The sequence below is a fragment of the Anolis carolinensis genome, chromosome 1, assembly GCF_035594765.1.
Source record: "Anolis carolinensis isolate JA03-04 chromosome 1, rAnoCar3.1.pri, whole genome shotgun sequence".
In the NCBI taxonomy this organism is placed as follows: Eukaryota; Metazoa; Chordata; class Lepidosauria; order Squamata; family Dactyloidae; genus Anolis; species Anolis carolinensis.
Genome location: NC_085841.1, coordinates 25088682 through 25103904, shown reverse-complemented (window position 1 = coordinate 25103904; position 15223 = coordinate 25088682). Strand labels below are relative to the sequence as shown.

The following is a 15223-nucleotide window of genomic DNA, read 5'->3' as shown; positions in this document are numbered from 1 at the left end:
TCAGACAGTTTCAACCTTTGCGTATTTATTTCATCTTAGTTTGAATTTACTGAAATCCACTTTCACCGTCCTGTATTTATTAGAGTGTATTTAGTTTTCCTGTGCACAGTTCTTTGTTGTACAATTACAAAAAAAAAACCTGTAAAATTTGTATAGTTCTAATGACGATTCCATAAATGTCATGAGAAATATAAATACATAATTGCTACAAACCATAAAACTCGTGCAAAAAATCAAATTATTTTATATCTGCGTCATTAAAATTAATCTTGCTGTTCTGTGTGTTTTTTAAATTACAGATGAAAAAAGAAGAAAACGATATTTATGATGAGAACCTTCACTATCCATTTCTTCTCATTTTAAAAAAATAGGAAATGCAGTTGATATATTTTGATTACAATGGGAGAAATATATCTACATGAATGTGCCATTTGAAGAATAATCAAAGTGGTCAAAAGTTATCTTCTGTTCTCGAGAAACTAAAAACTTGAGCTGTATATATAGTAGTAGATCATTTTTCAAACTTTTGTATTGGTCAGTCTGATAAGACTTAAAGCCTGAACAGCTCAGTTTCTCTCTCCTTGTGGCTGTCATCACGCACACGATTTCTTCATCCCGACAAATAAAACAGCTCCTTCTGAGTACATTGGAAAACATATGCTCTGTGGCTGTGGTTGACCGACTGTAAAACGCTAAAGGATTTATTGTGGCCCCAGTGAATGAGGAAAGAGATACTGATAATTGATGGGCATTCATATTCTATATGCACCTCATGCTATATTTTGATTTCTTTCTCCCTTCTGTCCTTCATGCTATTCTTGAGAATCTGCCTTATGGGGTTTCCTCCCTTTGTCAGAGCAAAATGTTTCAAACTTGCTTTGCTTGATTACTTAATGTTTTTTGACAACAGGATTTTTTTGGTCCTTTCCCCGTAGATGTATAAGAAATTACTGCCTCAAACCAAAAGCCTAATAAACTGACCATTTGTCCTCTGGACACAATGCGTTGGCCAGCCCTCTGCTCCTCCTCTCCAATTATGTGTGATTAGTCTCAGTGTGTTGTGTCAAGAAGGGGGAGTGTGCGGAGTACTTATTATCTGTTTAGGTACAAGGAGAGTGCTCTGGCTATGAATGAAAAGTGAGCCTTTATCAGGACTGAAATCTAACTGCAACTGTTCCACAGACCTCTTGTTAAAAATAGATCTCCTCGGAGAAACTCCGAATGCTATAGCAACCGTGAGATATCCTCCCATTTAAGCCCCCATACCATCCCAAAAATGCATCCAAACATCTTTAAAACCTGGCTGAATTCACACATTTGCTTCACATTTCTACCCCCAAAAATCAATCCCTGCCTTTCAAAATGAAATTGTTTGTATTTGTTTTCTTACAGGTTTAAGGATGTATTTTGGGTCATATTAAAACCTCTCTGCTGAATTGTGTAACTGATTTCCAAATACTTGTCCTGGTTAAAAAAAGAGAAAAGGAATCCTGGCCATAACAATTGTAAATACAACTTCTTTAATATGCAGTTCATGGCTGAAATACATAAAAAATAATTACCTTTGGTTTGTTGCCTTTCCTCTCCGGTTTAACAAATTGAGTTGTACACAAAAGTCTTGTTCCCTTCCCTGCTCTCCTCCAGTGCATTTCTTCACCACCAGTTTGCATGTCCTTGTATTCAACACTTTTTATGCTCCATTAGAGCACCTATATGGATCTCAGAAGGCACAGGTCAAGTCGCAGTTAGATCATACATGTCTTTCTCACAAAAACCTGAATTGCAATGCCAAGTGATGGGCTAACATCACAATAACAGCAATTTATTCCTCTTTTGATAAAACAGCAGTCTATTCTCAGTGTTGGATAAAGACCAGGGGCAATGCAAACCAGCCATTTATCCTAGTATTTCAGTGGTAGATCTCCTTTTATGGATTTTATGGATTTCACATTGAGACTCTTAACTGCATGGAATTTCTGTGAAGTAATGATAAGAGTTTAAAGATAGCTGGGGTTTGTCAGAAAAGGAACCCGCCTTCAATCTGTATGTGTATCCTGTAGGTACATACACCAACAATATACATTGTTAAAAAGAAATCACATAATAGAGGGGGTACAAAAAATAAAATTGGCCAAAATATATGCCTACAAAAATGCTTCAGAATAGAGTTCACTGATAAACTTGCCAACTTTTTATCTAATGACCCTGGAAATTATTGCACCATTCTTTTCCCCCCTCTGAGGAGATAACAAGTATATCAAAATGAACAACTAATTATTGTTGTTTGTTTCTCTTCTGTGCCTGTCATGTCAGTACAAGCTGGTGTCTCAAATGCAGCCTATTATCCTGTAAGGGTTTAATTGAAGGGGTCTTAAGAACACGATCCTGCAAACATTTATGCGCTGAGGCTGAATGGTGAAGCTAAATTACTCATGCATATAATTGATGAAAGGACTGGGAGCCATAGACTGTAGCATTTGCTGTTTAGTATCATTGTATAATGTCAACATTTTGCTTTAGTCCTTTTCGATCTCTACTGTAAAAAAGAAAATCATAGGGGTGGTCTTTTTCTAACATGTGCTTTATTATGAGATGTGCCTTCTGATTTATTTATTTTTTACATTGGGTTAACTAAGCATACATTCTGTTATTGAAAAAATATTTAGCTGTGTTTCTTCTCTGAAATATGTTAATCAACTTTTTAAAAGTTTGGCGCTTTCAAAATCTATCTGTATGCAATGATGTTCTCGTGTCACAAAATAATCTTTATTAAAAGCAGACGCGATGATAAATTTGCATACATCCGGTCCTACTTTACTTGGCATCTGTATAATCTCTGTTACACACATTTCTGATGGTGAGAGGTACATATTAGTGTATTGCTTGCAAGTTGAAATGAACAAGTGAATGCATTAAAAACACATTCTGAAGATGTAAAAACCACTTCTTAAAGACTGGCAACCAATGGAAACAATACTCGGGTGCAAGTTTTCTCATGGCTTATAGGCAGCTGATGGAGAGTCTTATTCATATTGAAATGACAGCTTAGGAACCACTCCTCCTCATAAGCTGCAGTAGCAAGGGCTCTGGTGTCACTCATGAAAGAGGCATACACAAGACACAAGGAGAAGAAAAATACAAAATGGGCAAGCAAGAAATATTTATATGCATTGGATCATTAAAGAGGATATTCTGAAAGTTTAAAAAGTGGGGTTTTCTAACATTGTTCAAAGGGTTTGAGAAAAAATGCAGATATTTCAGAGAAGGGAAGATTATAAAATAAGGCACAGAGATTATTTCAGTAGATGTTACAGATGTTACAAGTAAAAAATATTGTTTTCATTTATGATTACCATGCACACTCTACAGTAAACATTTCAGCTAGTGCTCAGCACACCCAGCATTGTTTTAAATGTCCATTACCCACCACCATTTTGAAGTTGCATAATGTAAAAAGACACTCTGCTCCATTTGGGGCAGCAAGGACAATTAGTCAGGTTTTCAAATGGAAAGTCCTTCTATTCTAAGATGATCCTTGTACAGCGATGGATGGAGGGCAAGGTCAAGTTCCAATGAAATCAATTCAGATAAAGGCATGTAGGAAGGAAGCAGACAAAAGGCAAAAGCCAGATGAGGTGGGATGGCACAAAGGAAGAGAGAGTAGGACAAGATCAGCTCAAAAAGGATGACAGGAGGTCTCTAGCTGTTCAGACCAAAGATGACATGATGGAAATTTGTATAAGGATGAGTGCTTATAATGTGTCCATACCAACCAATGAAATATTGAGGACTCCGCAGTTCCCTCCATAAGGTTAAGAGTAGCCAGATCAAGTACCATTAGGCACTTTTATAGTATTTCATTCTCTAATACAGCTGAATGGATGGACAGAGATAAGGCAAAATAACCAGGGATATCCAGCTAGTGTTCCAGCAGAATCCTTTATTCCATGCCTTTCTTGATTTTTAATTTATAAAATAGATTATTTTTATATTTTAACTGTGAGTCTTTTGATTGCTCAATACTAGCATCCAGCGTCATTTTTAGGGCCAAAAATGATGTTAGTCCTCACGTGTTCTTCAGAAGCATTATGAAAAAAGTCAAAATGGTAGTGACTTTAGCTAGAAGTTTCATTTTTATGTGTACTCACCTATCCAGGAAAAAAAAAGAAAAGAATAATGAGCCATGGATAATGGTAGGCTAAATGCTGTATGGTTACAGGGCTGTTGGAGAATGCAGCTTAGGGAGGAAGAAGAGGTTGTAAGGCTTGCATGTTATCCTGTGAATCTGTCTCCAATTTTCATCTAAAATCTATCAAATATGGTTCACATCCAAAACAGAAAAATCACAAATCTTGTACAAAACAACCTTAAAATTTTCCCGAAGAAATAAATTGTTGATTTGCTTCAGCAGTTCTTTTTTAAAAATACATTGACTTGATGTATTTCTATATACTAGTTAGGTTTTTTAAATGTATTGTTCAATTCAGAAATGCTTCCACTGTCCATATGACAAGCCAAAGTGACTCTTTCAACATATAGACTGAAGAAGATCAAGGTGAAGGCCCCGAGTGATAAAATGAAAGTCCTGCATAATGAGAAACATGGGATATAAATGAAATAAATGAATAATAATACATAAAAGTTTGGGGAGGGGAACTGATAATTAGCTGTGTGTAATGGAAGAATTAAGCACAACACTTGCGTAAGTGTCAAATTTAGAAGCCAGAAGTCCAGGAAATAGAAAAAGGGCCATGAATATAATTTATGTTTTTCTTAAAGTACCTACGCATATTTGTCTTCCTAGGGACACTTCATTCGTCTTTTTCTACTGTTTCCTAGTGGGAAGAGTGCATGTAAAAAGGTTAGCCAAAGACTGAAGTGTTCCTGCAAAATCTGACTTTTGTTAGCCATTGAAGATTGTCTTGAATTCACAGCATCCTCCCACTGTACTTTAAGTAAAGAAACCACCTTTTTGTTTTTAAAAGTAAGCATGTAACATGAGAAGCAATCAGATATGCTCTATACTGAGTTACACATATGCCCTTGAACAGAATGGCTGAAAAGTAGTTATGCTTAGAACAGACTTAAGAGTATCAGTGTAACTTAAGATTGCCATGACTCACTGACTGACTGCATTGAGTTTAATGGATCTACCCTAAGCATGACTAAGACTGGATTCAACCCATAGGTAATTCCCATGGGAAGTATACAGGTAAAGATGTGTATTTCATTAACCCCTTTGGATGGGAGAAACAAAATGATGTCCACTGGCTCCACTTCCAACTTCCATGAATTTAGCCAAACACCTTAATCAAGTGTACATACAACTCCCACAGGATCTTTGCATGTACAAATTGTACATGAGTAGACTGATCAGAGATTTGGTTGAATATGTGAGTTCAGTGGGTTCAGCCTTGATCCCCCTCCCATGCATTTATTTAAAACCATTCATCATCTGAATAGGACTATATTGTTTGAATTGTGGACTGACGTTGATATCACTTCTCTGCAAGGTGGCTGTTTTTAAGTCACATTATTTCGGGTTCTACAATCCCTTTCAAAAACTAATTTGAATTCAAGTGGTTACCCAGACTCGATTCATAGGCTGTTATTTTAAAAAATCATTCTTAACCTGGGTTTATCCCCCCCCCAATCTGTTCAATCTATATTTTGTATGCATAAAAGATCATTTGGGTTTTCAATGTTTATTTATTTATTTATTTATCACATTTATATCCCGCTCTTCTCACCCGAAGGGACTCAGGGCGGCTTACAACAGTGGCAACCATTAGATGCCCATACAAATCAATATAAAACAGCACATAAAACAGTTAAAACTATTAAAATACATTGTAAATTAAAATATATGTTTCAAACATAAAATCAGATCCGTTCCAGATTTGTTATCAAATGCATATATATGTGTGTGTGTGTGTGTGTGTGTGTGTGTGTATATATATATATATATATATAAAATCTGAAAGTATCAGTAACAGAGTAAACGGAACACAACAATCTAGCCATTATGTACCTCCTAAGAATGTACATAGCATCCAGATGGAGACAAAAAACAACAAATTGCAAATTGTCAAATATGCAGGTGTGAAATCACCATAGGGCCATGTTATGTCACAACCTGAATATTAAATATAATAATAATAATAATTTATTTGTTTGTCCAGTCATATGACCATTTCAAAGTGCAACTTAAATAAAAACAAGGCAAAAAGGATGGGAGGACAGCAGCTGACCTTCTGTTTGCTGTCAAAATCTTATTTTCCTGATTCTTCTTTCAGGAAATGTGCTCTTTTCTTGAAAGCTTTTAGGATAAAAAGGCTTACTCTGATTATGGTGGATCTTTCTTGTCCTTGCATTTCTGTTGGGGGACCTAAAATTAGATAGTAATGGATGTAAATATCTCTGTCGAAGTTCAGCATATGCTGGGAAGTCAGTCAAAAAATGTTTGATATCTTCCACTATTTTTTCTCCCCAGACACAAAATCTCTCATTTCTTGGGATGTTACAGTAGCGACCAGTTTGCATCATAATACCGAGTGAATATTAAATATAAAGATTGATGGATTTCATCTGAAATTCTGTTTAGGCCATAGTTGCATATTACATCTGTTGAGCTGGATAAACTTGATGTGCAAATCATCCACACCATTAATCTAAACTGTGTGGTTGCTTTTGATAGGAATTACTTGAGTAGCAAAACAGTGCTCTGGAGGATCAGTCTGGACCACATGAGAGCATATTTGGTGCCAACTACACTATCTAACATTATTTTTGTTCCAGGGTTATAAATGTCATTTCCTAACTGGTTCTATTATAAAAACAAGGAAAACATTTATTAAACTGAAAAAAAAACTTTGTTTTTGCGGGACATCCTGCAGCACATTTTGCTATAATTTTTCAATGAATTTCTCATCAGTTCTCAAAATAGCTTGTGACAGCCACCAAAATGAAGTTTCTGGAGTGTAGCAACTACTTTCAAAATAAATACCTCACCATTAAACAGGAATAACACTTTAAAACCATAGAAAAACTTGGATACATCTTCATAGAAAAAGAAATACAACAAATAGTACTTCCTTTTCTATGAAGATGTGTCCAATTTATTCTCATTTTTAATCTACAGCACTTACAGCACGTTAGAACCAAAGATGTCCCTGTGCATGCAGAAGCTAAGGGCAGTTCAATACATTTTTCTACCTGAGGCAGAAGAGGTCGAGATCCATCCATTTATCCCTCGACTTTCCCCCAAAAGTTGCATACACAGTGGTTTCCAAAACAGAGAAAATTACAATAAAACTCCAGGGAAGCAAAGTAAAGTAGAAGGCCTTCTACAAAGTTCCCACCAAACGTGAAAATGGTAGGAGCAAATGAAGTGCCTCCCCTGAAGATCTTTGGCTCAGTAAGGCTCATATGGGAAGATAAGGTTCTTCAGATAACTTGGACCCAATCTATATAGAACTGAATAGGTCATTTTATGCAACTTTGTAGATAATTGGGGGGGGGGGGGGTAACCACAGATCATGTACTTTTGGGGATGTTGTAGAAGGAAGCATCTGGTAACCCTTTATGCTATACCCATGGAAGAGAATCTACAGCTTGGTGGGACCAGGGTGTGCTCTAATGTCTGTGAGGCTTGGAAAAAGTAACCAACAGTGCTATTGGATCTCAGCTGTTCTCTGATCACAAAGGGGCTGTTTTACAACATGCACTAGGAAGCTGAGAAAAGTGAAACAGAATCAAGCACTTGTTCTGCTTGCACAACCTCTTGCATAAACTAGAACATGAGAACTCCAGCCTCCTCAAAGTGGGAATGCTTTGCCAGTCATTGTACTTTAAAGCACTAAAGGATACTACAGGGTTACCTTTCCTGAGGCTCACATTAACTGAAGCTTGAGCTTTCACAACTCCTAGCCCTCATTATCAAAAGCATGCAGTTGCCTGGAGACTTGACAGACAGGTTCCTGCCTATGGAAATCATGGCCAATCTACAAAATGCCCACATGTTCAATTTGTTCTGTTGTCATTAGAGAATTATAGAATAAGAAGGGGCCTCAAAAATCATGGTCAACTCTCTCCTCTGTGCTGAACATACAATGTACGATGCAATTATAAAATATCGTTCTGGACCCTCTACTTGTAGCAAAAAAAACTGTCAAACTGTTTGTACTATTAGGAGGTTATTCCAAATGTTTAGTAGGAGTCTTTTCCACTTCCACCTTATGACTATTGCTTCTAGTTGTGTTCTCTGGAGGAATAGAAAGACATCCTGCACTATCTTCTGTTTAACATCCCTTCAGGTGTTTAGCGGCTGCTAAGAGATCTTCCTTCAACTTCTTCTCCAGGCTAAACATATCATGTTTTCCCACTGTCATCTCTTATAAGCCTGGCTGCCAATCTGCCCATGGAGTGAAACATTGGTCCTATATAATGACTTCGCATTATCCCCTTTGAACATATTTCACTATTAATACTTCTTGTGTATGTCATAAACTGGCTCACAGCCAAGAGATTTAAGTCCAATGCTTGGCCATTTACCATGTGTGCCCATCAGAAATTGTTGATATGATAGCCCCTTCATGAATGTGAATTGTGTGGAAGGTAGAAAGAGTGTAGTTGCAATGAACTAGACCAGATGGCAGCCCACAGCCTGAGAAGACGCTGCTTTGACCCCATGCACCTGAGTTGAACTCAACAGATGCTGAGCTTTCAAATACCCAATTACTGTGGCCAACTTTAGAACATTGGAGTTAATTCCCCTTCTCTGAACCAGTTTTTTGCAATAAAAAATAGCGGTTAGTGTCAAAATTCAAGTTGGCCATTGTATGTTTTCCTAAGACACAAGTTTGAGTAGTATGTAAAGTGGGTGGGTGGGGGGGGGGGGGAGAGAGCAAGCATGGTGTAGTGGTTTGAGCATTGGACTACGATTCTGGAGACCAGGATTTGAATCCCTGCTCAACCATGAAAAAACATTGCATGGCCTTGGAAAATCACACATTCTCCACCTCAGAAAACCTTATGATAGAATCTCCTTAGGGTTACCATGAGTTGGAATCGACTTGAAGGCACCCAAAAACATGCAAAGGCATATGGTAGCATCATAGAGAACAACCAAGAGAAAGAATATAAGCATCCATAGACTGAACCTACGTCATCAGGTGCATCTGATTAAATTTGAGTTAGTGTTACTGGACGGTGATTATTTTCAGGGGACTTTTAATATAGTCAAAACCCCAGCAGATTATTCTGCTTCTGTTCCCTAAGCTTGTGCATTGGAAATGGCTTTTTAGTCCTCTCCCCCATCCCCCCACCCCATCGTCAATTAATGTAGTTTTAAAATGATTAAACATATCATGCTGTGACATCCAAAATGTCAACAAGCCCATAAACCTGGAAGACAGGAACGTAATAAAATAGGTAATGGGAGATTCAGGAGTTAATAGAGGCCCTGATGTGTGAGTGTATACAGTAGCTGTATATTGGAAACAGTGCAAGTGAAGATGGCTTAGCATTGCAAACTAAGGAAGAAAATTGTTTTTAATTAGCACCTTCATAAGAACTGCTGATTAATACTGTTTGGTTTGGTGAAAAGCTTTCAGCTGAGTAATTTGTTCAGCCATTACAACAGTTTTGTTCGAGCAGGGACTCCTGTTGTTAAACACAAACAGCAGATGATAATGGTGGAAGATGAGTTTGTCATGTAACAATTCACCTTATTGGGAAGGAAAAAGCTTTATACAAAACTCAATACAGTAGTAGGTATCAGCAGAAATCACATATTTTAAATCCTACCCAAATGACAGTGTGCCACAACAATATTTTTCCCTCCCTTTCTTTATATCAGAAAAAGATTTTATATCATTTATAAAATTATAGATACATTTTAAAAGCATTGAACAAGCACTGGGCACTTGAATAGCAAAGCTTTACATCAGGACACTGAAGTGCTAGTAGCATAAATACAAATATTTTATAACTAGACCGTAGTAGGCTTAAGGAATGGGCACGTTGTTAATATTTGTTTTCCCCTCCATAAAAAAATATTTCTCGGTTCCTTAGCCTGTAAAATTATCTTCCACGTTTCTATAAAGTGCAGCATTTAGACCCAAGATATTCCTCCAGGATGTGCATTATTCCGAACTGTATTATTATTTATTATTGACTGCCTTGGCGTAATGCTTTTCCATCCATTTGACAATTAAGACTCCAAATCCTCACTCCCATCTCGCCTAATAGGGTAACATGCATATTTCATTTCCACCCCATTGGATGTTCAGTGCAGTGTACGGAAAACAGGGGAACTTTCCCCCCCTCTCCTTTTAGAGAAGCAATGCAATAACAATGAAAGAATATGTGCATTAAATTATTACACTAACCAAGGAATTGCTGATTGGGGTGCCATAATAGAACATGAGAGGGTTTCTCTCCCCCACCCCTTTCGGCCCCCGCCCCTTTAGACAGGCCTTCGGGGTAATAACAAGGGTTGAGGCTTACGACAGAGCCAAATAAGCTTTAGACAGCATAATAGTCTGCAAAGAAAAGCCACAGAGCACTAATGTGAAAGAAGAGCTGTCCACCACATGCAGCAAAAATCACCAAAGGTCATTTTATGGTAGCAATTGTGACACAAAATTGGTGGTCATGCTACATGTCTAATACTCAGCGCAGCTTTATAAATGATGGGCCCGTAGCGATGGCTGTCATTAAGTGCTTTCATCATAATAAACTTTAAACTGTTGGCTTTATGAATCACCAGCCAGCTTCAGCTGTTCGGTGGATGGCGCTTGCGGTGCCTTAAGTGTGACAAGGCCTATTAGGAACTGCAACCATGCCTCAAGCATCCTTGGCTTTCCCACTCCTGGGGTGATTGCCGCCTATTAAACGGCATCTGGGAAGATTTTCCTCCAGCAATCTCTGATCAAGAGCTTTTTTGGGGCTTTGACCTGCATTTCCTTCAAGACTTTCTCCAAGGAGTTTTATAAGAGCAAAAAACTCCAGAGGATTTATAGCCACTTCTGATTAATACCTTTTCAGGGTGTGTGGGTTTTTTTCCCCTCTCTCTCTCTCTCTCTTTCTCCCTCTCTCCCCCCTCGTCCTCCTCCTTCCCTTTGCAACTCTCCCACTGCTACAAGGAGAAAAGCTTTCATTGTTCCTAAGGTGCTTATTTGTGACCTTTTCTCTGCTTTTCTGATTCCTTCTAACATGTTCTCAGTGAAATCCTTGGTGTGTAACCAAGACAGTTGTCGAATTGTTACAGCTTTAGAGAGAAAGTGGCTTTTAGGTATATATATATATATATATATATATATATATATATATATATATATATCTCCTCTGATTTAAAAATATCAAAAGTGATGTCACAGGATCCATTAGTACTGTTACTAACATTAGCATGCTTAGAGCCACATCATAATGGAAGCAGACATTCCAGAAAAAGTCCAGACTATAATGGCATCATAAATTCTAGAAAGAGAAAAGCAAATACTAATTGTCAGCAGCTATTTTTCCTATTAAGTGGTAAGCCAGAATTAAATATAATTCAGTGCTTATTCACAAGACTGTTTTCATATGAAGCAATGAATGGTAACCTCTACCTTCAGGCTACTGGTCCAGCTAAACCCTGTATGTGACTGGCGCACCATCAAAAACTTTCCCAGGGCCTTTCTAAACAGCCCTATATCCCACAATATCTCCTTTGAACTGGATTATCTGACTCATATAAGGTGGGATTTTCTGCCTTGATATTCTGAGATATAGGGCTGTGTGGAAGGGCCTCCAGACTTGCTTTCTTTATTTCTATCCGCCTCAACATGAAACATTATATAAAATGGTGGGGACAGTTCCAATTAATCCTATGAAATACATATATTAAAATACAAAGAACAAAGATTTGAACTGCATTATATGAGTCTAGATTACTACAAGTTTGAACTGCAGTATATGTGTCTACACTGACCTTATAATGCAGTTCAAACAGCATTGTATGGCAAGGTAGATCCAGCCTGAGTTAACAAAGCCTCTGATAAAGTAACTTCTTCTCACAAAAATCTTTTTATGCCAGACCGGCTCTCCTTTTTCACCTTGTCCTCTGCCTAATGGGAAGATTTTTTTAGTATCATTGCCATTGGGAGCATTGTGAAGAAGGGCTAGAGAAATATAGATTTTCAGTATCAGGTTGAAGCAGTGTGTCTTCAATACATGTTGCAAGCTGGGAAAGAATAGGATTCCACTCCCATTGATTTTTATGGAGCTGTATATGTCTGCCTACAACAGGCAAGGTAAACAATTGCTTAGCATGTATGAATAGAAAAACAGAGGAATGGAGAAATTAGATAAACTTGACTCACCAGCTGTCCCGAAAATGTTTTTAAAAAGTGTAGATATGGCCAGCAAAATGGGAATCAAAACAAAAGTAGAAGCTTATGAAAGAAATATCTGGATTCATTTTACCATAGAAGAAGCTTTTAAATGGTCTATAGATGAAGCCTCTGGTGACACACTGAGCTGCTGAACTTGCTGACCAAAAGGTCAGTGGTTTGAATCCAGGGAGCGGGGCGAGCTCCCGATGTTAGGCCCAGCTTTTGCCAACCTGGCAGTTCGAAAACATGCAAATGTGAATAGATCAATAGGTACTGCTCCAGTGGGAAGGTCATGCCAGCCACATGACCTTGGAGGTGTCTACGGACAAGGCTGGCTCTTCAGCTTAGAAATGGGGACAAGCACCAACCCCCAGAATCAGACACAACTAGACTTAATGTCAGGGGAAAACCTTTACCTTTTTATAGAAGGTTCCTTAAAAAAATAAGGCAAGTCTTACTTTACTGAGGGCACATCTGCAGTGTAGAATTAATGCAATTTGGCACCACATTAACTGTCATGGCTCATTGCTATGCAATCTTGGGATTTGCAGTATGGTGAAACACCAGAACTCTTTGGCAGAGAAGTCTAAAGTCCTTGTAAAATTGCAACTTCCATGATTCCACAGCACTGAGCCATAGCAGTTAGAGTGGTAGCAAACTGTATTAGTTCTACAGTGTAGAAGTACCCTTGGTATGCAAGAATTGGAATAAGAAGAGTGAGAAGAAAATGAATAGTGAATCTCTCAGCCAAATTGAAACATTTGGAGGATATGCTACTATGCTAAAATTTCTTCTCTGGGTGAAACTCCTGCAACCAACTAAAAGCTAGCATCCATGGAGAGAGGCAGCGTGAAGTTGATTCTCTTTTCTGCTATTGCCTCTCTTGTATTCTCAAATGTGTTGTTGAGTTTTGGAGGACTCTCTGAGGATGTATGGAGAGGAAAGGAAGGATAAGGACTGTTGCAGAAGTTCAATCCAGCTATTTAAATCTAATTTAAAAAATGAATTAATGTAGCAGATCTTCTGAATTGGTAATGCTGTACCAGCTGAAGATACTGAGATCTTCAGTGATTTGTGAAAGCTGGTTCTTCACATCAAGGCCCAGCATTTTAGCCCCTGCATATACATACCCTCCAACTTTCCAGATTTGGTGGGGACAGTTACAATTACAGTAGAGTCTTACTTATCCAAGCTGAACGGGCTGGCAGAAGCTTGGATAAGCGAATATCTTGGATAATAAGGAGGGATTAAGGAAAAGCCTATTAAACATCAAATTAGGTTATGTTTTTACAAATTAAGCACCAAAACATCATGTTTTACAACAAATTTGACAGAAACAGCAGCTCAATACGCAGTAATGTTATGTTGTAATTACTGTATTTATGAATTTAGCACCAAAATATCACAATATATTGAAAACATTGACTACAAAAATGGCTTGGATAATCCAGAAACTTGGATAAGTGAGGCTCTATTGTAATCATCTGTTGTCTCACTTTTTCAGATGATTTTGAAATGTCCCAGTTTCTGTCTCCTCATCTCATTCCACACTGCCCCTATACCCCATATCAGATCCCAGATTATTTGCCTATCCCAGATTATCTGGCAGTTGAGACTCATATAATCCGATTTAAAACACATAATCAGGGATTAGATCCTAGGATATAGGGCAGTGTAGAAGAGGCCTCCCTCCCATTTTTCCCCTTCACTCTAGCATTACTTCAAATGGTACAAACTGAATTTGCACTCAGTTAACATAGTGGGGAGAAAGGACAGGAGGACAGAATTTTCACCTTCTCAGTAGAGTCTGGCAATGCAAACTGCTGCAGTCTCTCCTACTTTGAGGATTCTTCCTCATGAATAATGTGTGTCACCTTGATTATGCTTAGATGTTGCTTTGTCACATATGTACCAGTTTTCATTTGTACAATATTGGAGAGTATGCATTACTCTGAATTTTGAATTATGGATAACTTAATGGATTCTTATAGGAATACATTTGTTTTTAATGAACATTTAAAGTCTATATATGGGACCATAATGTTCATCTCTGATTTACAAATTGGTCTTATTATTGGATTTTAAAAAATTGAAAATGCAATGCTGTTTAATGGAAAGTGAGCATAGAAGTCCATAAACAACCATATGTGTGTGCAGTGTTTCCTCACTTATTGCGGGAGTTATGTTCCAGGACCACCCATGAAAAGTGAAAATCCGTGAAGTAGGGACGCTTTATTTGTGTGGTTTACAATCTCACTGGCAGATAGCATCTCTGTCCCTCCTCACCTCTCAAGCATGTGCATGCCTTGTGAGGCAAAAACAAAGCTGCTTCAGCCTCCTTTTCTCTCCCTTCAGCTTCTTCCCTCCCTTCCTTCCTTCCTTCCTTCCTTCCTTCCTTCCTTCCTTCCTTCCTTCCTTCCTTCCTTCCTTCCTTCCTTCCTTCCTTCCTTCGGCTTCTCCTTAGGAGGGAAGTAGAAAGAGGGTGGGGACGAGAGAGAGGGCCTTCTCGGCTGTGGCTCCCTGGCTCTGGAACTCCCTCCCCAGGGAGATTAGGTTGGCGCCCTCCCTACCATCCTTTAAGAAACAATTGAAAACCTGGATGTTTGGGCTGGCCTTTGGAGAGACAGCTATTAGATGACCAGCCTCATTATAATTCTATTCTGAATGTTATTAGGTTCCTTTCATCAGGGTATTTTAATCTAATGATTTTATCTTATATTGCTGCTATAGCCCCCCCCCCCCACCTTTGAAGTTGACTGAATTGCATTGGTGGTTGTTTGATATTATTACTGTTGTATAAACCTTTGTTTTAACTTCTGTTTTATCATCTTCTTGTGTTTTAAACT

The 15223-nt window shown here is 38.1% G+C and overlaps 1 protein-coding gene across 12 annotated transcripts in view; it reads left to right on the top strand.

Annotated features, from left to right (window-relative positions):
* Positions 1-15223, top strand: part of camkmt (calmodulin-lysine N-methyltransferase) — a 796752-nt gene that overhangs the window by 356165 nt on the left and 425364 nt on the right. For 5 of the 12 annotated variants that reach the window (XM_062968937.1, XM_062968947.1, XM_062968938.1 and 2 more), the window contains one exon: positions 300-2812. The exons of the other annotated variants lie outside the window; for them this stretch is intronic. Coding sequence is in view for 1 of the 5 variants with exons in the window: in XM_062968938.1 (XP_062825008.1) it covers positions 300-371 (72 nt within the window). In the remaining 4 variants the exon portion in view is untranslated. Of the gene's footprint in view, positions 1-299; positions 2813-15223 lie in introns of those variants that run through there. 12 annotated transcript variants of the gene reach the window in all.